The sequence below is a fragment of the Cricetulus griseus genome, unplaced genomic scaffold (genome assembly GCF_003668045.3).
Source record: "Cricetulus griseus strain 17A/GY unplaced genomic scaffold, alternate assembly CriGri-PICRH-1.0 unplaced_scaffold_1, whole genome shotgun sequence".
Lineage (NCBI taxonomy): Eukaryota > Metazoa > Chordata > Mammalia > Rodentia > Cricetidae > Cricetulus > Cricetulus griseus.
In genome coordinates this window covers 1899111-1922441 of record NW_023276808.1, presented here as the reverse complement: position 1 = coordinate 1922441, position 23331 = coordinate 1899111, and the positions used below count along the sequence as shown (strand labels likewise).

Below are 23331 nucleotides of genomic sequence, written 5' to 3'. Positions count from 1 at the left end.
TGGGAAGTTTTGTGTGTATTCATACATGCGTGTGCAAAAGAGCACAGGAAGTCTATCTACTCAGCTTTCACTCACTGTAACGAGTGTCTGTAACAATCAGTTTATAAAGAGGAAGGTTTACTTTTTTTCGTGATTTTGAAAGTATCAGCCCTTTGTCCCATTGGCTCCAGGGCTCTCTGTCCTGTAGCACTATAGCATCCTGGGGTAGAATGGTGGCAGAACAGAGCTCATGTCACAAGAAGAAGGAACTGGAGCCCTGCTGTTCCCTCTAGTGACTAGGAGACTTCCCACTAGGCTCAGGGACAAGCCTTCAGCACCTGAACATTTGGGGGTACATTCCACCCAAATTTTACCAGTCCTGGAGTATTTAATACATGTTAAAGGCCTCCTTCCTTCTAAGTGACTTTGTTTAGAATCAGGTTCTGAAAATTGAGGTTTGTGTCTGAATTTGCTTTCTATGGTTCACATTGGTTCTGTGTGTCTTTCCAGCAATTTAGCTGTGCAGTACGTCAGCAGACAACAGAAGCACAGGGTCTTGTCGTGTGCACTAAAGGAAGGGCACTGTGGGGCAGCTGTGACCAGTTCTACTTCATGTTTCATGAGCGCTCTTTGCCATCTGTATTGAAGTGTGCTTGTGGTGTGTTGTGTTCCCTGTGGGCTATGTTCTGCTGTGTGAGGAACTGATGCTGTTACTTTAAGATATCTCAGTCTTTATATGTGTGGTTGGGCTATGGTAAAGTCTGGAGTCGGCCTCTCGAATCTATGGATTCTGCAGATATACATAGAGGCATCTGCAGATGAAGTTAGAAAAAGAACTCTGTCTCTACTGAGCAGGCCGACTTCCTTTCTGATACTTTCTCTTTCAGTTTTGGTGGTTGAAAAAGTCAATGGACTTCATTTTTTCTGGGGCTCAGAGCCCAGGAACTCTTCGGGGGGAGGGCCTGCTTCCTTTTCTTCACATCAAGCCTCTGACTAGGTACAATGGCCAGGACAAAGGGATCAGAGGGGCTCGCACCTGATGCTGCCCAGGGTCACCAGTGCTGGAGGTCCTCGTATAGGTTGGCTTGCATTGGCCTGACCTCAGCTTAGTGACCACCACAGATCTGCCCCTCCCATAGTCTCGGGGTTATTCTGCCCATTGTTCTGCAAGGAGTCCAGGCCTTGAGAGGTGACTGGGCTAGGTGCTATGTGGCCGGTTGCTTACTCTCTTGATCCAGCACCTGGAGCAGTGCAGCCTGCATGACTGACTCCTGTGGATGCCTAGACTCGGTGGCAGCAGGTAGCAAAGGACAGAAGACCTCTTATTCTCTAATCAACTGAGTGTCTATCTCACAGTATTTATATCGTGTTAGGCATAGCAGGTGGTTCAGATCTGATTTAAAGTGTGGGTGACGCAGACACATACAGGCCCACATAGATACTGTGCCGTGTTACACCAGGGACTGAGCGTCTGCAGATGAGGGCTTCCAAGGGAGCTCTGGTACCAGTCTCCGATGGATATCAACCATTACATTCTGATTTTATATAGTTTGCACTAGAGCTGACAGGCAGATCAGTTGACAAGTGCTTCTGTATTGAAGCATTGAGTTGCCACAGTGTCTGTCATTCAGGATGGTTTTGTTGATGGATTGGTTCACTTAGCTGATTATTTCTGAGAGTCCCCAAATATGGATGGTGTCAGATTTGGGTGGCCTCCCTCCCTGTTCCTGATTCTGGGATGGTCAGGTGACTTTTCTCTCACAGGAACTTCAGACCCCAGGGTAGACTGCAAACTTCCAGCTCAACCATCCAATAATAGGTTGGTCTCCAAAGGCCTTTTGTATTTTTATGGAATATATAAGGCATGTAAAAGTAAAGACTAGGGAATAATTTGCAAAGGCTTTTGTGTCCACTGCCTGTTTTAAGAAAGAGAGGATATAAACTAAACCTTTCTCATTTGTCTCGCTGTTTTCTTTCTGTCCCCAGTGCTTCCTCCCGTGCTGGTTCCCAGGTACAGTGAGTACAACCCTCAGCACAGCCTTCTGGCACAGTTCCGTAACTTGGGACAGAATGAGCCTCACATGCCACCAAACGCCACGTTTCCAGATTCCTTCAGGCAGCCCAGCACCCACCCGTTTCCCCACTCGTCCAATAGCAGCTACCCCAACTCCCCAGGCAGCAGCAGCAGCAGCAGCACCTACCCTCACTCCCGCACCAGCTCAGACCCAGGCAGCCCTTTCCAGATGCCAGGTAGGAGGGGGCATTCGGGGACGCTGCCTGCCTTGGGGAGGTGGGTGGGGGTGGCCTGTGGGGCGCGGGCACAGTGGGTGGAACCCTGAGCACATCCTGGTGAACCAGTGCTTGGAGAATATCAATGTAGGGAGGGGAGTTGTACATACAGCTGGAGAAGAGGATGGCTTGTTTGAGTCCTGTTAAGTTTTGAAGCAGCTGCATCCTTCTTTGAGTGGCACAATTGTTCCAGTCTCGGCTCTCCATAAAAAGAAAGGGGAAAATGTCATGTTACACACACTGCTGCTCTGAGAAGCGGCTTCGGCGAGCTTTTCCAACATTGAAGAACCCTTGTTATCAATGCAGCCGCAGAAGAGCTAATTAATGGGGTATCCGCCCGACCCATTTAATTAGATTCATTTAGCCAGTGATGTAATCCCAAGAAATATGTACTTTTAACGGCAAGGAAATGCAACAGAAGTGATAGAGAACATCTGCTTGTTTAACTTAGCAAAGACAAAAACCAGGTATTTTCCTGCTTGTTTAACTTAGCAAAGACAAAAACCAGTTATTTTCCTGTTTTAGTCATAACTGATGGTGTAATAGTGACTAATTAGAGGATTACACTTTTCAGATTACAGGTTAGTAAACAAGCATCTCAAATATTAGTGCCAGAGCTCTTGCCAGTCGACATCAAGAGGGACACGATAAATAAAAGATCATCATGAAATGCATGGATATTTTTGGGAGGGAAAATGATGGGACAGGATGTTTATAGAGCCACTTAAGGTGCTTTACATTAAATTTTACTTCAGCATCCATGTTGTACCTTCAGAAATTAAAACGTGATACATGCTTTATTGCTTCCTCCGTTCCCAACTATAAGGAAAAGGAAAATGTTTACCTAGGCTATCCTCTGAACCCTGCATACAAGTGCACACACATGCATCTGTGTACACTTGAGCAGGCCTAATCATACGCAAAAGCTCTCAGTGCAGAGGAGAGTCTGTGCCTGAAGCATGTAATTTTTTTTCTTTCAAACTTTGTAGCTGATATACCAACAACTGCTTACCAGCCTCCTGAAGACGCCATGGCCCAGGATGGCTCTCAGCCAATGGACACGAATATGATGGCACCTGCACTGCCCTCCAATATCAACAGAGGAGGTAAAATGAGTTGTCAGAGTTTTGTCTGTATGTCCTGTCCTAATGTTACTTTTACTCATTTAGACCTTAAAAAGGTAGGTGTTTTCGAAACATGGAAAAAACTTTTTGCTGTTGTTTTAAGCCTAATGTAAAGAATTCTCTAGAGCCCATCTTTTTACTTAAACTCTGTCACAGTCCAATATGAGATCTCAGAATTGAATATGGAGGTCTTAGATTCCCACTGGTCTCTGAAACGGCCGTAACCAGTGCTCTGTCATTTTGTGTTACATAGTTAGGTGAAGTGAGTTTCCAGCATTGGTGGTTAGAAAACCGAACTGTCAGTCACCTCTAAAGACAATCTGAGATGCTGTATGTTGACCAGTGTTGAATAATCAGCCACGATTTATTAATTATGGAAAAATAAACAAGCATATCTGTGTCCTTAACATGCTAATTTGCTTTCATCTTCAATAAATGAGTAAGTGATATATATTATCATATATGCATTTATATACATATATGCACATATATCAAATAACTGTTTAAAATGCATCTGTCTATGATTTGTTACCAATAAATATGGGTTTGTATGGCTGTTTCACATACCTATATACACAGGAGGTTGTTAAAAATCTCTGTGCTTACTGAGATAGTCGGAGGAAATGATTGAGTCCTGTTTTACATAACAAATACATCTGTTATTTATATGCTCATGTGTTTTCACGTCTTCAGAATAGCCCCTATGCCACTTTTGGAATTTTTATTTGGGGAGCAAGATACCCTGTGTTGGGCCTGTAATGGTCATGATGAGATTATCTCTGTTACCCCCAAATAGAGACTTATTTTTAAGTTTTTTCCTTTAAAATAGCTTAAAAAATGTTCCCAGTTGGAGCCATTTAAAAATCACGTAGTATTTTCAGAGGAAAAAACTTTGACTATTCTCCTGTTGTTACCTGTGGTGGATTCCCAGAACATGGGTCAGCAAGCTACAGCCGGCACACAGATCAGCCCACTTTCTGTTTTTGTAAATAAAGCTTTATTAGAACACACTACTGCCCATTTGTTACATTTTATCTATGGCTAGGTTTTTTTTATCTGTTGTTGTGGTTACAAAGGCAGAGTGGAATAGTTGTGATAAAGACCATATGTCTCACAAGATCTTCCTGGCCTTTTATAGGAAAAATGTGTCCACATGTAAGCCAAATGAATAGCATTTTCAACAATGCCGAATGCTGATAGAAGGCCTATGTGACAGATGGCACAGCCTTCTCTGGGGTTTGGCACTTGTGGATTACTAAAGCTTTGCTCCTTGAAGAGCAGCAGACAGGGAAGCATTGCCTGGAAAGAAACAAGGGAAATAGTATATTTTCAGCTAAGCTACTTATATAAAACAAATAACTGGCTGGTTATGTTAAGAACATGGCAGCATTCGGGAAGCACAGGCAGGCTGAACGCTGAGTTAGAGGCCTGCCTGGTCTACAAAGCTACAAAGAAACTGTGTCTCGAAAAACCACAAACAATCAAACAAAAGGATGTGGAAGTCTTTCTCCTTCTCCTTCTCCTTCTCCTTCTCCTTCTCCTTCTCCTTCTCCTTCTCCTTCTCCTTCTCCTTCTCCTTCTCCTTTTCCTCCTCCTTCTCCTCTTCCTCATTGTTCTTCTCCTTCTCCATCTCCCAGTCCTGGTGGATTTTCTTTCCATTTCTTATATTTGTACACTGAAGCCCCATGAGACTCATTAGAGTAATGATCAAGTTGGCAATGGTGTGGTTTGTGTGCCTGGGCTCTCAAAAGGCATGCATAAGAGGTTTTGACGCAGAAAGGGCTCTTTTCCCAGCCTTTTGGTTGAAAGCATTTAGAAGCATTATCTGTTTGGAGATTCATCAGCCTTAAGAGATTGGGCCTAACAAGCTGCATCCTCTTGGTAAACCTGTGTAGTTTCTATTGTTGGCCCATTCTGGGAAGGGAGAGACAAACACACCCGCTTGGCATGACTTGAAGCAAATAGAAGGAGGTTAGCCTGGCGTCTGGATGAGAGAGATATATTTTATTCAGGATGAATGGCCAGCTGGCACGGTTTCTTCCTGAGCTATAGCAAAACTGGAGCTTCAGCCATCACTAGCTCTTGTGAAACCAAGCAGCTTCTTCATGATAGGAAGAAGTTCATTTTCAGGGCTTTGAGAAAGCAGAGGTCTGCCAAGGCTTTGCCAAAAGCAGTTCCTTTCTTCACCAGCCCATTGGCACATCTCCAGGCACTTCCTGTTCCTGTGCCACTTGCTTTCTCATTGATCACTGTAATACTTGTAGGTAGTGTGCCAGCAGGAGTGACTTCAATTATTTCTGTATGTTAATGAGCAAGTTATAAGTCATTTGTATTCAGCAAGTGCTGTTGCCGGGCTTGCTGAGCTGGTATATTGGATCTCTGCCAGTTCCCCAATGAAAGGAGAATGCCGCCCTTAGTAAGAAGTACATAGGATTTCACAGAAATGACCTATGTGATCCTCGTAGTTGCCCCTCCCTGTCTTCGTTCTACCGTGCTAAGCCAGTTTTACAATGGGGTTTCTGGTTGGGGTGCTCCAGGAGTAACTGTGAGCAAAGTTCTTTCCTTCTTGCAGATGTTCAAGCTGTTTTTTATGAGGAACCAAAGCACTGGTGCTCTATTGTGTACTACGAGCTCAACAACCGCGTGGGTGATACGTTCCAGGCCTCCTCCACAAGCGTGTTGGTGGATGGTTACACTGATCCTTCCAACAACAAGAACCGCTTCTGCCTTGGGCTGCTTTCCAACATTAACCGGAACTCCACAATAGAAAACACCAGGCGACATATCGGAAAAGGTGCTTGTCCCTTTACCCCTCCTGCAAACGTTCATCTTTTCTTCCTCTAGAAGTGACCCCATCATTCTTGTGGCAAATGCAAAATGTTCAGATGCTGCTGTTCGCAGGAGATTCCCAAATGGCCACTAAACCAAGGGTATGCCCAGCCCCCATGTTCAAATTAAAGCAATTCCCTTTGCAGGTGTGAACACTTTGCTTTTGTGTAAGCTCAGTGTCAGTGCTGGTGTGGGTCAGCTGATCATTGCACTCACAGTGCTGATGTAACACAGCATTCTGGAAAGTCATTTGGCAAAGTGATTCAAATCCTTTGATCCAGCCGCTTAACTTCCAGGAATGTCTCTTATAGATATTAGTAAAAACCGTCCAGTGACATTTGTTATGACTGCAATAGTAGATAATTAGTGTCAATACTGGTCTGCTGAAGGAGCCTGGTTAAACAGTTACAGCAGCAAGTCATACAGAAATGTGAGAGTTTGCAACACAGGCTTTAATGATTGCAAAACTGGACACACAATTGCAGACTGTTAATTAACAAGCATTTTCCTCTGTTGCTGAAGGAATGCCAATATTTTCCACATCTTTATATTTCATATATTGTCTTAATTTTCTAAAATGAAAAGACATCATTTTTGATATCAGGGAAACGGGTTTTTTTTCTTCTTAAAAAGTTTTCTCACTGGGTATTGGTGGCGCATGGCTTTTATCCCAGCACTCGGGAGGTAGAGGCAGGCAGATCTCTGTGAGTTCGAGGCTAGCCTGCTCTCCAGAGGTAGTGTCAGGATAGGCTCCAAAGATGCACAGAGAAACCCTGTCTTGAAAAACCCAAAAAAAAGTTTTCTCTATATTTTTGTTCTTAAATATATCTCTGTATACCACTAAACAAAATGGATTTCTGCCACAGTGGGTAGAGCTGATACTGGGGTCTTAGCCCTGTGTGTCTGTAGAAATGCCACATTGTGTTTCCTCAGATAGTCTCACTAGCATTTTCTATTAAGCCATTCCAACTAAGCACCTTCTTAGCTCAAAGTCATACTACCTGCCCGTTTGCTAGCCTCTTCTTACTCCCTCGTGAGTCTTAGCCAGAGGGTCCATCTTCCTTTTTGAAGATTTGCTTTTGTTTATTTTCTGTGTGTATAACGGGGCACATAGTGGTCAGAGGACAAATTTGCAGAATTGGTTCTCTCCTTGGTCCAGCTTTAATAGGAGGGGGTCCAGGACACTCCCTGCTTCTCCCTGAGAAGGGGGGATGCTGCCTGGTCTTTCAGCATCCTAAGTTATAAGACGTTTTCAATTATTGTTTTTTGTACTTATTTCGGTGAGCTCCTTTTTCACACAGTATGTTTTTTTTCTATTTAAAAAGTGTCTGTTTTAACTAGACCTCATGTCTTACTGCTTCCAGCAGTAATTCTTCAACCCGGGATTCACTCCTCTGTGTTTATTGACCATCCCTTCTCTCTCTCTCTGAAGTTTTCTGAACAATTTAGCCTTGGCATAAATGCAGAAGACTTTAAGCACATAGGATACCCCAGGAAACTACAGGTTTTATATTGCTCTATTTTTAGAGTGTCCATATACTTTCAACTCTGGTTAAGCAGGACATTAAATACCAAAATGAAAATGTCAACCATTATTATTTTTGAGAGACATTGTTAGTTCCTGAACACACTGGTTATCACAAGCATAACATAGTTAGCTAGATGTCTGTCAGAATGGCTATGTGAGTGGCCAAACTTGACTCTGCCTGGGTGCCTTTCAGCCTATGACTGACATGGTCTGTCCTCTCACAGGCGTCCACCTGTACTATGTTGGAGGAGAAGTGTATGCCGAATGCCTGAGTGACAGCAGCATCTTTGTGCAGAGTCGGAACTGCAACTACCATCATGGGTTTCATCCCACCACTGTCTGCAAGATCCCCAGTGGGTGTAGCGTGAAAATTTTCAACAACCAAGAGTTTGCTCAGATACTGGCACAGTCTGTGAACCATGGTTTTGAGACCGTGTATGAACTCACCAAAATGTGCACTATTCGAATGAGTTTCGTGAAGGTGAGCAGTACCCGCCCATCTCATTCAGGCCTGACCCCCGCCTCACCCCTGCTATTTACAATATGTATATCTGTGCCTTCCTGGTATATATTCCTATCAGTGCCCAGCAAGAGCACCATTGTCCAAGAGGTTGTCATGGGAACTTAGAATATAGTCCTCTCCTCCCACCTCGCAGGTCCCAGAGATGGAACTTAGGTCTCCAGGCTTGGTGACAGGCACCTTTATCTCCCCCTGCCTCCCAGTCATCATGCAGTTTATTCTGGGTCAAGCTAAGGGTTTAATAGAGTCCAGGCTGGAGCATGTCTTATTCCAGAAGCAGGCAGCCTAGTCAGTCTGTGTGTCTCAGCAGTCCTTACGGCTCATATCAGCCTGGGGAGGGACAGCCTAGTGAATCTTGTCAGTTTCAGTAAAGGTTTTACGATGTCTGCTTCCTGAGTTTTAAGGACTTTGCCTAGAGGGTGGAGTGTTTCACCTCCCCTTAAAACATTCAGCAATTCTGGAGCTTCCCTATAAGACAGAAGGTTTTATCTTTGAAGAAATTGCTACACAACATGTGTAAAAGGTGAGAGAAGAACCAACTTGACAGATTTGTTCTCTGAGCTCCACATGCACACTGTGGTGTACATTAACACACATTCATGCAACAACAACAAAAAGCTGGGTGCGGTGCTGTGTGTAGTCCCAGCATGGGAGACAGATAGGATCCCTTAGGCTTGCTGCTGGGCCAGTCTAGCCTGATTGACAAAAGCCCAGGTGCAGCAAGAGAACTCATCTCAGAAAATACAGTGGAGTGTGACTGAAGAAGACAGCCAGTGTAGACCCCTGTACTCTCCAGGCATGGACACACAGATAAAGGGGCAAGGGATTGTTCAGTTAAAGGTGTAGTACTCTTACAGTGGTCCTGGGTTCAGTCCCAGCATCCAGCTGAAGTGGATCACGATAGCCTGTAACTCTACCTCCAGGATCCAACATCTTCTGAAACCACAGATACCACACATTCATAGGTAAATCCATACTCAACATGTACATATTTGTGCAATTTTTAAATAAAATATCAAAAAATAAACCCAGTTTGATAATACATGCCTTTTATTCCAGTGCTCAGAAATCAGACAGGTAAGCTCTGACTTTGAGGCCAGTTGGGTCTACATAGGGAGTTTAGGCCAGCCATTAAGAGTATGTCTTAAAAGTACAAGTAAGTAAGTATATTTTAACATAACATCATTGTAGTGGGAAATAAATATTTAAAATATGTTTTTTTTTTTTCGAGACAGGGTTTCTCTGTGGCTTTGGAGGCTGTCCTAGAACTAGCTCTTAAAGACCACAATGGTCTCAAACTCACAGAGATCCCCCTGCCTCTGCTTTCTGAGTGCTGGGATCTAAGCCGTCTAAAATATCTTTACTCAAACAACTACTGAATGTATTTTAAATTTGTAATTACCCAAGACTAATAATTTATTTATTTATTTATTTATTTATTTATTTGAAAAAAGGTCTCATTCTGTACCCTGACTGGCCTGGAACTCACAGAGACCTGCCTGCCCCTGCTTCCCGAATGCTGGGATTAAAGGCATGTGCCACTATACCAGACTAAATAGGTGATCCTGAGGTCCTAGGGTAGACTTTTGGTGGACAACATCCATCCCCAAAAATTACCCATGCTTTTGCAGTATGTTTGTTTTCTTGTGGGACATAGCCATGAGTCCAAACATAATTATGTGAACTGATCATATGATTTTTTACTTGGTAGAATGACTCAATGAGATAGAGAGTTAAATGACACCAGTGTGCTTTCTTTTTCCTAGGGTTGGGGAGCCAAGTACCACAGACAGGATGTTACCAGCACCCCCTGCTGGATCGAGATACATCTGCATGGCCCTCTCCAGTGGCTGGATAAAGATCTTGCCCAGATGGGTTCGCCCCAAAAATCCTATTTCCTCAGTGTCTTAAAGGGCCTCTGTCTTCTGTCTCTTGCAAATGTTGAAACTTTCATGTACTTGAAGGATGGATATGTCAGACAGGAGAAAACCTGTCAAGGGATCCTTGATAATACTTGACCTCTGTGACCAACTGTTGGATTGAGAAATTAACAAATATTGGTAACATGATGTTGATATCAAGAATATGTTCAGTTTACATTGTGACATTCTGTTGTATGATCAACTAAAATGTTGACTTTTGGCAGGACTTTTGTGTATAGTTTTAAAGGAGATGGCCAGGGCAGGGACAAATTATCTATTAGAAGAAGAACAATCCTGAGCAGTCCTTTTTTTGGGAGTGTTTGGCAGAGTGTTACGCTGATAGTCTTTGAAATGTGTTGTTCATTAGGTTCCGAGCCCACACTGAATAATCTTTCGATGGGTTTTCATAATGTTTTAAAACTATTTGTTTAGAAATGAATGGGGCTCTTTATTTTTGAAGCCGAATCTTTATTACATAAAAAGTATTCTTTCTAAAGCTGTATGCTGGCTGTAGTGTTGTCTGAATGATGTCAGGCTTTTGCTCCTTGATAAATATGTGTATACAGAATATTTGGAGCTTAGGAATAGTCTAAATGGCTAGTGGATCTAGAAGTTATTTGTCAGTGGGGTGGGGGAAAGGAAATGACAACTGCAAATGTAGATTGTGCCTTAAGGATCAGTTTGTTGTCTTAAATGAGCAAGCTGGTGTCTGAATTTGCTGTGTTTTAGGTTTTTAGTGTTTTATCTGACTTTTCCCCTTTCTTTTCTTTTATCTAATCTGCTCTACACCACAGTAAAGCAGCTGGTTAATTCCTGTAACTGTGAGAACAAATGAATAATCCCTTTTATTTGCAAATCAACAGGCTTTGTATTTCAGTACCCAGTATATGAAAGGCTTGAATTCAATGAGCAGTTTTTATGGAGTTTACAATACAGACATAGGCTTTCATTTCCAAATGAATTGTTTGCCAAACCTAGTAACTGTGTTCATTATTCACAGGTTTAAAGAAGATCCCTATTGGAATCCATTTCAAACATTTTTATTTTGTTTTTTCACTGTTTGCTTTTGTTTTCTTTTGTTAATTTTTTCTATTCTCTTCTGCTCTTATACATTGTGTACCCTTATTCCAACACTAGTGGGGTTCTCTACTGGAAAATTTTAAATAAACCTGTCACTATTGCTTCCTTTGATTAAAAATGTGTCATTTCGTTCTTTGCTTGTTAAAATTTGGGATCAGTAAGATGGGGTCTTTTTTTTCAGTGATCTCGTCAAATACAAAGCTCAGTTGGTAAAGTGGGGACACAGAACCTGGCTTGCTAAAAGAGCAGAGTGATCTAAAGTCAGGAGAAAGGAAACATAAGGCTGGAGAAGACTAAGGGAAAGCAATGAGGGAGGGCATGTACCATGGTGCAACTGTATAGGTTACAGGGTAGCTAATGGAGCTGGTCCCTCCCCCTGATGTGAGTTTCAAACATCAAACAGGTCCTCCGGCTTGGCAGCAAACACGTTACCCACTGAACCTCTCAGCAGCCCACAAGTGTGTGAGCTTTTTATTCAAGGGGCTTCCACAGTGTAATATAGTAACTGACGGATGCCCTTACTCAAGTGGAAGCATAGTTTCCCAATCTAAAGGGTAACCCTAGGGGAATGTAGCCAGGGTAGAACAAAAACTACACACAGGAGAAAGTTACCTTTGTGCAGTTTTACTGGGATGAGATGATCCCACTTTCCCACCAAGGGAAATTTTTTTAAAACAATTTTGAAAAAGAAACAATTTGAGGTCATTATGTTTTCAAGCCACATAAATACCACTGTTTCACCTCACATTCTCTCCTGGACTTGCTGCACAACTCCAAAATTTAACGGTCTACTGTGCCCACCAATTGAAATCCACTTTAAAAGAAAAGAATGTCTTCCTCCCCACCCAGTGAAACTACAAAATGTATCCCCATAAATAGTGACCCAAATTTCTGCTTGTTATTGTTGCCTCCAAAAGACATCAATCAATGGCAAGCAGAGGAAGCTTGGGCCTGGAGACGTTCACTGTTACAGTTCCCTGTCCATCCTTGCTACTTGCTAGAACACTTGTCTTCTGTGGATCTCTCTGTGAGCATTGACTGAGTGGAGATGGCTGCATCACACATTTGAGCTGGGATCATTCAGCTAAAGTTATGACTACCCTAGAAATGTGTCACAAATTCAGGAGCCACCTTTCTTGAACCCTCTGTAGTCTGTGTTTTCCATTGGCCGAGATTGTTCAGTGTGACTGTGTCCAGGATCAGTAAGATAGTTCTTTGTTGTTGTTTTTTCAATTACTAAAACTGGACTGGGAAGAGGCCCAGCAGGTAAAGGATGAGTGTGATAATCAGAGTTTATACCCTACAGCCCACATAAGTGTGGGTGGGTATGGCAGCCTGCCTGCAATTACAGCCTGAGAATTTAGACAGGATTCCCCTAAGCATTTTGACTGTGGAGACTAGCTATATCCATAAGCTCTAGATTTGATTGAGAGACCCTGCCTCAAAGAATAATGTAAAAGAACCATCAAAACCGATTCCTGACATCAACCTTGGGCCTCTGCATGCATGTGCACACACACACAAATACACACACACACACACACACACACACACACACAAACACACACCCTTGAAAATGACAAATGGGAATAAATAAAGTTTCCTTTAAGAATGATTTATAACTGGAGATTGAAAATAAAGAGCTCAGTTCAAGTTTTCTCCTTTCTTGGTGGAAACTGCCTTTTCTGTTCCTGAGTTCCCTTATTGGGCATTTATCAAGTTGGGTATTACACTGTGACTGCCTTGAAGATGTACTAAATAAAACACAAAGATCATCCCATCCATTGAGACCTACTTGATGGAGACCCTGGGGTATGCAGTGTGGTGTATAAAAAGGCCTTTTGTAATTAAGAGCAGGTATATGGAATTCTAGTAAAATCTTAATGAAAAAACATTCTCATCTGCCATAGCAGGTGAACAAACAAGTCTTTCCGGAATGTTTTGTTAAAGGAATTAGAAAAATCAAAGCAACTATTTGTCTAGAGAATGAGAAAACAAGAAAATGACAAAGATGATGTGGGCTGTTTTTTTTGAGACTCAAAGCCAGGATGATTAGAAGTGTAGAGCCCTGGCCCTACCAACTCTAGCTTTTGAGAGAACTGAAGCTCCAGCCCTGGCCTCGTCAGCAGGTTCCCTGTGTTTCTAGCACATGTTCCCTCATCTGTAAAATGGAGACCGTAAAGGTAACCTGACTGGGTCATCGAGAGATTAACTGAACATATATAAAGTGCTTAGAGCTCCTCTGTAAATGATTAGCTCTGATCAAGATCCTGTCTTCAGGATTAAAGAAAGGACCCTGGCAGGGTACAAATGCCCGGGTCTCTGCTATAGGCACCAAGCCTGGGTCTTCCTCACATTGTTTCTCTGCCTCTCAACAACACAGGAGATAATTTCTACTCTTCTGTAACTCTGGTTATCCTTTGCTGGAATAAATTATTAAGATGGCCAGTGTGTAAAGAGAAACAGTCTTTTCTTAGCTCGCAGTGTGGAGATTGTGATTTGTGACTTGACAGGGCAGACCTGGCTCCGTGAGGGGCAAAGGGCAGCATGTTATTACAGGAGCATGGGGCAGAATCGAACTAACTGCCCACCTTGTGGCTGAGGTGCAAGGGAATGTGGGATTCCTGTCTCCCACTATCCCCTTTGACAGTATGCCCCAATGGCATGATATGCTGTCTGGAAATTTACTCTGCTAAACAAATTAGTCTGTTGCTGTTGATTCAGCCTCACTAGAATTCCCAGCACACTAGTGAGATGTGGCTGGAAGGTAACAGTGACTACCTCAAGCTCACTCCGGAGCCTCGTGAGTGGCCTGCTTACTATCCGTATTTCCATAGGCAGTCTGCTTTTTCACAGACCCACTCTTAGGCTGTTCAGTGCCACTCACAGCATTCTTGAACTTCTTTAGACAACACCTCTAACTGCTCCGCATTCCTCCCCTAAGCCAGTTCCAAAAGTCTGAGAACAACACAGTCAGCATATAATCTAAACAGCCGATCTTCTCAGTGCCAATAGTCTATATTCGCTACTTTCCTATCATCACTAACAAGAACCTGACAGGAAGCGCTTACAGTGGGAAGGATTGTTTTGGCTCATGCTTTGAGGGAAAGTGTGGTGGTGGCAGAAGCAGCTTGGGCTGCAGTGATGAGAACGTGGCTGCATTTGTATAATCGTGACAAAGAGCGGGGCTGTAAATCTTAAGACCCCATCCCCAGAGACTGACTTCCTCCAGTTAGGTCCCCACCTCCTAACGATTCCACAGCTTCTGAAAACAGTGCCACTAGCTGAGGACTAGTCATTAGATATGTGAATCTGTGGGGAACAGTTTACATTTAAAGCCAACCACTTTGTAAATGGTTGGCAGTGTCCTATGTATCCTAAATTAAATATAATTTTAAAACAGGGGTGAGCAATATGCTTATTACATTTGATGTCCATTTCACACCAGATAATATAACTACACTATAATACTTTGATTTTTTCTTTCCCCACAATGCTGTGGGTACTGTTTCTAATTCCACTTATTTGTCAATAATGCAAAATGTATAATGAAATTACAGGGCTATGTTTGAGCTATTAAAATTGTAGTTCTGTAGGCTGCTTCTAAAATAAACATGACTTGCTTTACTCATGGGCCAGCCATGCTATTTAACTCTGAAAGGGTCTAGGCAATTTTATAACTGGCTTGCTCTGTAGGAAGGGACAATCCAAAGTTCTTGGAAGATTCTTGATTTTGGTCCCTCCTGTTTGTGTTTGGGAATAGAAGTCTCCTGTACTTTAGACTGGTGCAGAAAGAGAGGAAGCTGTGTGCTTCTGTTGTTGGTGAATGTGGTCTCTTTAGTGCCAAGACTTGGAACACTTGCTGATGAACATGACTAACACATCCAGTTATCTTTGTTCATTGCATTTATTTATGTGTGCATGTGTTATTGTGTATATTCGTGCATGTGTGTCTGTAGGTAGAGGTTGACACTACATGTTTTTCTCGATCTCTTCTTGACTTTTTGACCAAAGGCAGGGTTTCTCACTCAACCTGGAACTCATTGATCATTGATTTGACCTGCCCACTTGGTCAGTGAGTCCCAGAGAACATCCTTTCTCATCTCCTCAGGCCTGGGATTGCAGTGAAGCAATGTAGGACCTAACTTCTTATATGTGTGCCTGGGATTTGAACTCCTGTCCTCAAGCTGAGCAACAAGCACTTTCCTAACTGAACCAGTCCCCAGCCCTATTTTCTTGGCTTTTGAATAATACTGTAGGCTAACAGGAAGTTCTTCCCAGGTTATGCACCTCTCTACAGTGAAGCTGTGGCTTGTTTTTGAAAGCTGGAGAGGGAGCAAACAGAGAGTGGTTGAGCTTAAGATCTCTGCCTAGTATTTTAGTTTCTTGCAAAAGAAAGAATTCAGAGACAAAGTAAGGATTTGGGAGGAAGTTTTATCACAGAGTGAAAGTGCAATCAGAGATGCTAGGTGGCAGGGAAGAGTGTGAGAAGGGCCATTTGCAGCCAGATGCTTCCCAGCACCATTTGGGACACATGAGTGTCTACGTCAGCTCCCTCTGCTACAAACAGCGTGAACCATGGCTGATAACATCCTTCCTGATGTGGACAGCAGGTGCCTCCCATATTGGAGCCCCTTGGGGACAGTGGGATATCAACATCCTCTAGCTTGAATAGCCTAGGATGATCAGAAAACCCCTTTCCAAATGGCTTAGTTAGTGGCCCGAGAATACCCCTTTGATGTGAGCAGCAGGTGTTTCCCTTGGCCAGACCTTTGGTAAGAAACAAATCCTGTTTTACAACCTAAGGCCAGCTTAAAGCCCGGATTTGGAAAGAATCATGCCACACTTGCAGACAGGAACAGAAATCAGGCCGTTTAACTGACCCTTATATAAGGTATGTGCTTACACTCCAGAAGCTCGTCCCTTTAGGCAGTCACATGCAAATTGGCTGGGGAACCTCAAGTTCTGAGATGTAGTCTAGAAAGCATTTCTCCTTGTCATCATTTTCTCTTCCTTACACTAGCCAACATCTGGTGCCTGCTTGCTGGAGAGCTTTCCTGGCAGCTGGGCATTGAAACGATCTCCAAAGGCTCTCACTGTGCAATGACATGCACAGACTTGCACTCGTTTGGATGCCAGCTTTAGTGACCTCCAGCTTGAAGAGATTTCTTTTTCTCCTTTTGCCATCACTCATCCAGGCAACTGCTTGGATATCTTGCTTGCCTGTGCTGCTGTTTTCTCTCCCCATCCTCCAAGGAAGTCCCTCAGTTCCTCTCAGAGTTTGTTCTTTAATTCTTTTGTCAAACTAGAGAACTGTAAAAGGGCTGTATGCCTGCTGCTGGCAAAAGCTGGCATTCTAAGAGAAGTGCCCCTCACCAGGAAACAGCCATCTATCGCCTGGGCAATCTTAATGACAGGAGGGTTATTTATGAGCTAAGGTGGGGACAGGTTGAGGAATTCTGGGAAGAGTCAAGTTTGTCCAGAACAGAGTTCGCTTCCTTCTTCTGTCCTTGCTTGTGGTTTGTATATAGTCATGTCCTGGATACATGATGGAAATGGCCAGGTCTGTGAGTTTGCCAATGTGGAGTTTGCCAATAATCCATGACTACGACTATTGACTATGAAGCAAAGAACATTTCACTGTGGATCATCTTGGTGGGTATGTTTGTCCCAGCTGGTTGAGGTAGTCTTGATTTGGAGTGTTTGAGTCATCATGTTGTGATTCTTGCCAAGCTGCCTCAGTTCTACTCACAGCTGGCTTTATTGCTGAAAGCTTGCTAGGACTGCAGCAAAGAGACAGAGAAAAATTGTCCAACTTCTGAAGAGTCTGTTGTTATGAAAAAGCCAGGGTTAGGGGAGGAGGCATTCATTCCTCTTCTTCAAGAATTCTTTATGAAAAAGATTGTGAGGACAGAAACGCCTGAAGAAAAATGGATCTGAACATTATGCAAATGTGGTAAAAATAAAACAGCATTATACATAATAAGACAAATGCATGCAAGTTGCAAATGCAGAGGAGAGCAGAGGACTTGGTCAGGCAAAACACCAATCCGGAAGAAATGGGGGAGGAGGAAGATGGGGTGGGGTAAGGATATGGGAAGCCTGGGAGGACAAGGAGGGAAGAGCCCACTTCTTGTTATCACTTGGATGAATAAGCCTTTCTCTGGTGCACCCGTACAGAGACCCTCTGCCAAGAGGAAAGGTTTCCTTTGACGTTGGAGCAGAGCTGTCAGGAAATTACAAGGGGGAAGTAAACCCTGGGAACCGTCCAGCAAGAGCCCTGGTCACCTGCATTGTGTGGTCATATTCCAGTAGAACTCAGGTCCCTGGTAAAATGATCCGTTTCACTCTGGGTTCCTCAAACATCGGTCACTCTGTAGGGTAAGTGGTGAAAGGCACATATGGGCTGTGACTGGGGTCAAATGCTTTATTCTTACCGCCTGATCCTTGACTAGCCAGCCAGCATCCTTCCTAGGGTCCATTCCTGCTGTGTTGTGCCTACTGACCTGCTCCACTGGTCTCCAAGCACAACCCTTGGACACAGTGAGGTGTTAGGGAACTGAATGTCCACCATGGACTTCCTTTATTAATCTGAGAATCATTCCATAAGTCCTTAAGCCTCATTTTGTCCTTTACACGTCACTCATGGCTCTGGTTTTGTTTAGTACCTTTAGTGTTTAAAATGCATTTGTTTAAATTTTTTATTGTGGTGACATTTGTTTTGCTAATTAGCAACTAAGTATTACAGAAAAACATCATCCTGTACAATCCTGGGCTCCATTGCCCCTCTTTAAATTTTGCTTCCCCAGCAGTGGGGCAGGGAGCCATTGCCAGCATTTGTTATTGTTTTCCGCTGGGTCTCCAGCCCCTCAGCTCCAGATAATAAGCTTCTCCATCTATTTCTGGTTTATTAACTCCAGATCCTTATGACTGATTTCTGCCTGTGACAGAGGACTTAGTTTACTTCCCCGGCTCCCACATCCCCTTCCTGCCTTCTCCTGGCACAGCAATGTCATGATCGTCACTTCCTTCCTGGCCTTCATGTTTTCACACTGTGCTGCACCCTTTCTCCTACCACCCACTGGACGTGGCTCCTTTACCTGGCCCCACTGTGAGATGAAGATAAAGTTCATACCTCGCCCGGGTACTAGAACTTCTACATATGTGGCATCAAGGCTAGTGGCATTTCCTCCACATTCCTTTAATTAAGCCAAGTCTCAATTATTTGTCCACAGGTGGATGCTAAGCGTCCCAAGGCAATAAGCAGCATCTATGTTATCCTAGCTATGTCAAGTGCCCACCTGGGGCCAAGCAGTGAGCTCTGTGTAACTCTCCCTTCTCCTATCTGGCTCTGAGATCCACTAGCTGAACCCTTTAATGGAAAATGTTTCCAAAGCCAAGTTCAAATACTCCGTCATGCATTGTTATTTCAGTTTAGTTTTTATTCAGAACACAACTTCTGGAACATGCCTGCCATCCCAGCACTTCAGAACTGGAGGCAAGAGGATCACGAGTTCAAAGTCTGTTGTTGGTTGTTTTTTCTTTTGGCTCTTTGCTCTTTTGGAGAGCCCACCTAGCTACCAAATAAATACACACTTGGAGGATTATTCTTACTTATGAATAAGCCTTAACATGGCTTATTTCTAGCCAGCTTTTCTTAAATTATCCCATAAACCTTTTGTCTCTGGGCTTTTTGTTTTTTATTTTTTGGCTTTTTGAGACAGGGTTTCTCTGCATTGCTTTGGAACCTGTCCTGGAACTCACCCTGTAGACCAGGCTGGCTTCAAAATCACAGAGATCCACCTGCCTCTTCCTCCTTAGTGTTGGCATTAAAGGCATGCATCACCAACGCCCTGTGTCTCTGGGCTTTTATAATTATCTAATATACCTTTTTTTACTTCTTACTCTGTGGCTTGCTGTGTAGCTGGGTGGCTGGCCTCTGGAATCCTCCTCCTTCTCCAACTCCTAGATCTCTTCCTCCTAGATTTTTCCTCCTATTTATTCTCTGCCTGCCAACCCCACCTATCTTTTCTCCTGTTTTGCTACTGGCCATTCAGCTCTTTATTAAACCATCAGGTGTTTTAGATATGCAAAGTAGCTAAGCTTCACAGAATTGAACAAATGCAACATAAAAGAATGCATCACATCTTTGCATCATCAAACAAATGTTCCATAGCATAAACAAATGCTTAAAATAATATTTTACAACAAAGGTCAGTTTGTGCGATATAGCGAGTTGGAAGATGCCCTGGACTACATAAAAACCTGCCTGAAATACAACCTGATGGCAAGATGGTTGAGTAGGAGCGCTTGCCCCCAAGCCTGATGACTTGATTTAATTCCTAAAGACTCACAAAGTGGAAAGAGGGACTGATTCCTGTAAGTCATCCCTGGCCTTCACTTGTGAACTGTAACATGCTCACATGTACATGCTCAGACACACAGACACATATAATAAAATTAAGGAAACAACTATAACTTATTGGTGATTTGATTTCTCCATGCAGCTTCAGATTCATTTTTTAATTTGTTCCTTTGTTTGCTGGCCACCATTACATTAGATACTTCTTTGCCTTAAACCTGTCTGTCTGTCTACCACCTCTCAACCTTCGGTCTTCTATCTAATCCTTGTGTGTCTATCCTCTATCACGGTCTGTCTGTCTGTCGTCTCTCTACCTATCGTCTGAAATTCTGTCTGCCATCTCAGTCTTTCATTGTCTTCTATTGGTTCCTCTCTTTCTTCATGGACGTTAACTGATGTATTTTTCTTCCACCCCTGTAGAGCACCCTTGTTTTTTTCCATCCTCCTGATGCTTTCGAGCCTTCTAGATCTAGTCTCTGGAACCCACTTATATCATTTTCTGAAGTGAACAGACAGCAAAACAAACATGAAGGTAAGCTTTTAAACAATGCTTTATGAAATTTTTCTCTCTTCTTGATTCACTGATGGAGAATTCTGGAAAGAATCTCCCCCTGAGGGTTCCAAAGGCATCAACACAACTGTTTCCTTGTATTCCAGGATTGCTGGAGAGAGACTGATTCTAGTCTTGTGACAAGTCTCTTCTATGTGACCTATTATTTATTTCTTCTTATGTTTTTCTTTTCGAGACATGATCTCCCAAGGCAACCATGGCTGACCTGGAACTCTCTATGTAGATCAGGCTGGCCTAGATCTGCCTGCCTCTGACTCACAAGTGCTGGGATTAGAGGTGTGGGACACCAAACTCAGCATATGAACTACTTTTAAAGATTCATTTATCTGTGGGGGGCAGAGGGTTTGGAGGTGTGAGTATAGATGCCAGAAGCGGCCAGAGACATCAGATACCCCTGGAGCTGGAGAATGACAGTTGTGAGCCATCTGATCTGAGTTCTGGGATCTGAACTCCAGTTCTTGAAAGAGCAGTATGTGTGCTCGTAAGCACTGAGCCAGCCTTCCAGCTCCAGGTGGCATAGTTTTACACATGGAAAGCTTGCTGCCTCCTTTTGTTATGTTTTACGTGCTGAAATTACGATGTGGTGGTTCTGGGAATCTGCAGCTCACTAGTACTCTAATTTCAGCTCCTTACTGGCAAAAGAGACCTGCAAGAGTGACTAAGCCTCAGATCTTAAGATGGAGAGTGCATTGAGATGTGTCCCACGCAGCCTTGGAGTCTTCAAAGGGAACAGAAGAAAAGAGTTGGTGTCAGAATAGGACATGCAATAACAGTAGCAGAGATGAGAGAAAGAAGCAAGATAGAAAGGAGCTAGGCTATTGACTTGGAAACTGGAGGGTGGGGCAACAAGCCAAGAGATGCAAGAGACCCCCAGAAGCTGAAATAAACAAAAGCCTGGGTATTGGCTGAGAAGAGAAGAAGGCTCTCTGCTTTGCATCCCATGCCTCTGGGGTGACACCAGTCTTTGTCAGTCCTCTGCCCATAGCTGTGGCCCTCACCTCTAAGGATGTAAGTGCTGCTCCCTACCAGCTGCTATGTGGAGAGCCTTTGTCATCCTGCTTATATATTCCAGAAACTGATGAATTCTTTATTGTTTTTAAATGATTGTTATTGCTGGGGGAAGTTGTTATTTTAAATTATGATATTAATGGGATCCACACTTTCTATACAGGTTATTCACGTCCCTTGGTCTACTGTCTTGTAGGAAAGCTCCCATGAACTTCAATGCTCCAGACACTAGGTGCTGATGTGTGTGTCAGGAAATCTACAAAGCCCAACATGACTGTGCCTTGAAGGACAGGGCACGCTGCCACAGGCAAAGTTTGAAGCCCTTATCATCAGATACAGAATAATTGTTAGTTCTGTTTAGGGCTGGGTGTAGCACAGAGAGCTGAACATGATCTCAGCAATTCTAAGGACCCTGCTTCAAACTCGGAACCAAATAGAGAAAGAGACACCGACACAGACACCCACACTGAAGTCTCTATTCAGCTATTTGGAAGCACCTCTGGTACAATGCTGTACCCTACAGACAGCACAGGATGTTACAGACATTTCCAAAATGATCGTAAAAGGACATTAATGAAGCATGAATTTTGTCAATTGTTCATAACAGTGATTATCATTCATTCAATGCTCAGTTAAATATCTGCTCCGCACAGTTAAATGACTACTGCCTGGTGCTAAAGGCACAGTGGTGAGTGAGAGTGAGTCAGATTTCAAGGCCCCCCTCCTGCAATCACACAAACCTCTGGAAAATAGCATAGCTGGTCAGTGCTGTGCAGGAGCCTGGGGAGAGGGGGTGCTGGCCTGGAATAAAGGGGAGAAGAATGTACCTGTGTGACTGGACTGACGAAGAGCCTTATTGTGTATTTTATGTGTGTGCACATACCATTATTGCACAGACAGGCCTGACAGGAGTATTAAGATTCTGTGGGTAGGGGCATTGTGTTTTATTTTGTTTGTTTGTTTTCTGTGAAATAAAGAACCTGGATGAATGAATGATCTGTTAGGTGCTTTCCATATTTAGAGCTACCTCTTGAAATATATGTGTTCATTAAAAGTCATATTTGCATTACATGTATATGTCCATGTACACATACATACATGTACTTTCTGTTCTGAAATAGTTTTCTCAAAAGAAATTTACCATTATTTAATCATATGTCTGAGCATTTCCTTATATACACATGGGAAGAGAGAGGACAGTTAAGCATGTACATATAATATAAAAATATTTTCTCTTTTCACTTAAAATGACTTGACATGAGCAAACACATATTTAATTCTTTCTGGGAGTCATGTTGACTAAAGAAAGGCATTTTGATTAGTTTTTAGGCATGATGTATTCCCAGAGGACTCTTGCTCCTGGGTTTATTTTAAACCTGAAAATCTGTGACATGTTAGGATGACAGTGTTAACCTTTGCTGTGGAACCATCGTCTATGCCAGCAGATGGCTGAGTCTGTTTGTGCATGCTGCACTGTGGCTGCCCTTGGCTGCCACTAAGTCCGAATATCGGGTAAAAGTCTGGAGATTTGGATGAATGACAAGATTTGTGGTGCACTTTCTGAGAGAAAGACTCTGACCTTTATTTTGGAGCAGCCTTATATACAAACTTTCAAAAACCCCAGGTAAAAGGGTTCAAAACAGGATATTGTTGCTAGCAGGATGAGGTCAGCTAAACAGAAGGTAACTGTGGTTATGCTGGAAAACAACTCAGAGACCCTGTTGTGTCTGGGTCCCAACATCTCCTCCTTCTTAATATATAACAAAACAGTTATCAATGAATAACTATAAGAATTCAACCATTCTATCTTAGTGTGTTTCTATAACTAACTATCTTCACTTCAATCAAAGAGCAAAGAAAGTTAATATATAAACTCTAGAACTGACAGCACATCTTGTTTCCTAGACAGTCACCCAAAGGTTCTTGGTAAAGTTGGGGCATCCATTTTTAGCCTACAGACCACAATGTGTCTGGCAGACTTCTCAGCAAAGCAGGAAATTCTAAACTCTCCACCTGCATTGGCAGATTGTCCATCACCTTTTTTCTGTGTCCTGTAGAATATCTGGCAGACTCTTCCATGAAGCCGGAACCTTTTATGACTGTTCATCTTGTTTCAGCA

At 43.0% G+C, this 23331-nt stretch overlaps 1 protein-coding gene across 1 annotated transcript in view; it reads left to right on the top strand.

The window, feature by feature from the left end:
• LOC113838585 (mothers against decapentaplegic homolog 1-like) overlaps nt 1-10180 on the top strand; it is a 22220-nt gene extending 12040 nt beyond the window's left edge. The window contains 6 exon segments of the mRNA XM_035453532.1: nt 1962-2229; nt 3258-3374; nt 5965-6186; nt 7974-8230; nt 10036-10155; nt 10157-10180. Coding sequence (XP_035309423.1) covers nt 1962-2229; nt 3258-3374; nt 5965-6186; nt 7974-8230; nt 10036-10155; nt 10157-10180 — 1008 coding nt within the window.
• Nucleotides 10181-23331: the final 13151 nt, after the last annotated feature.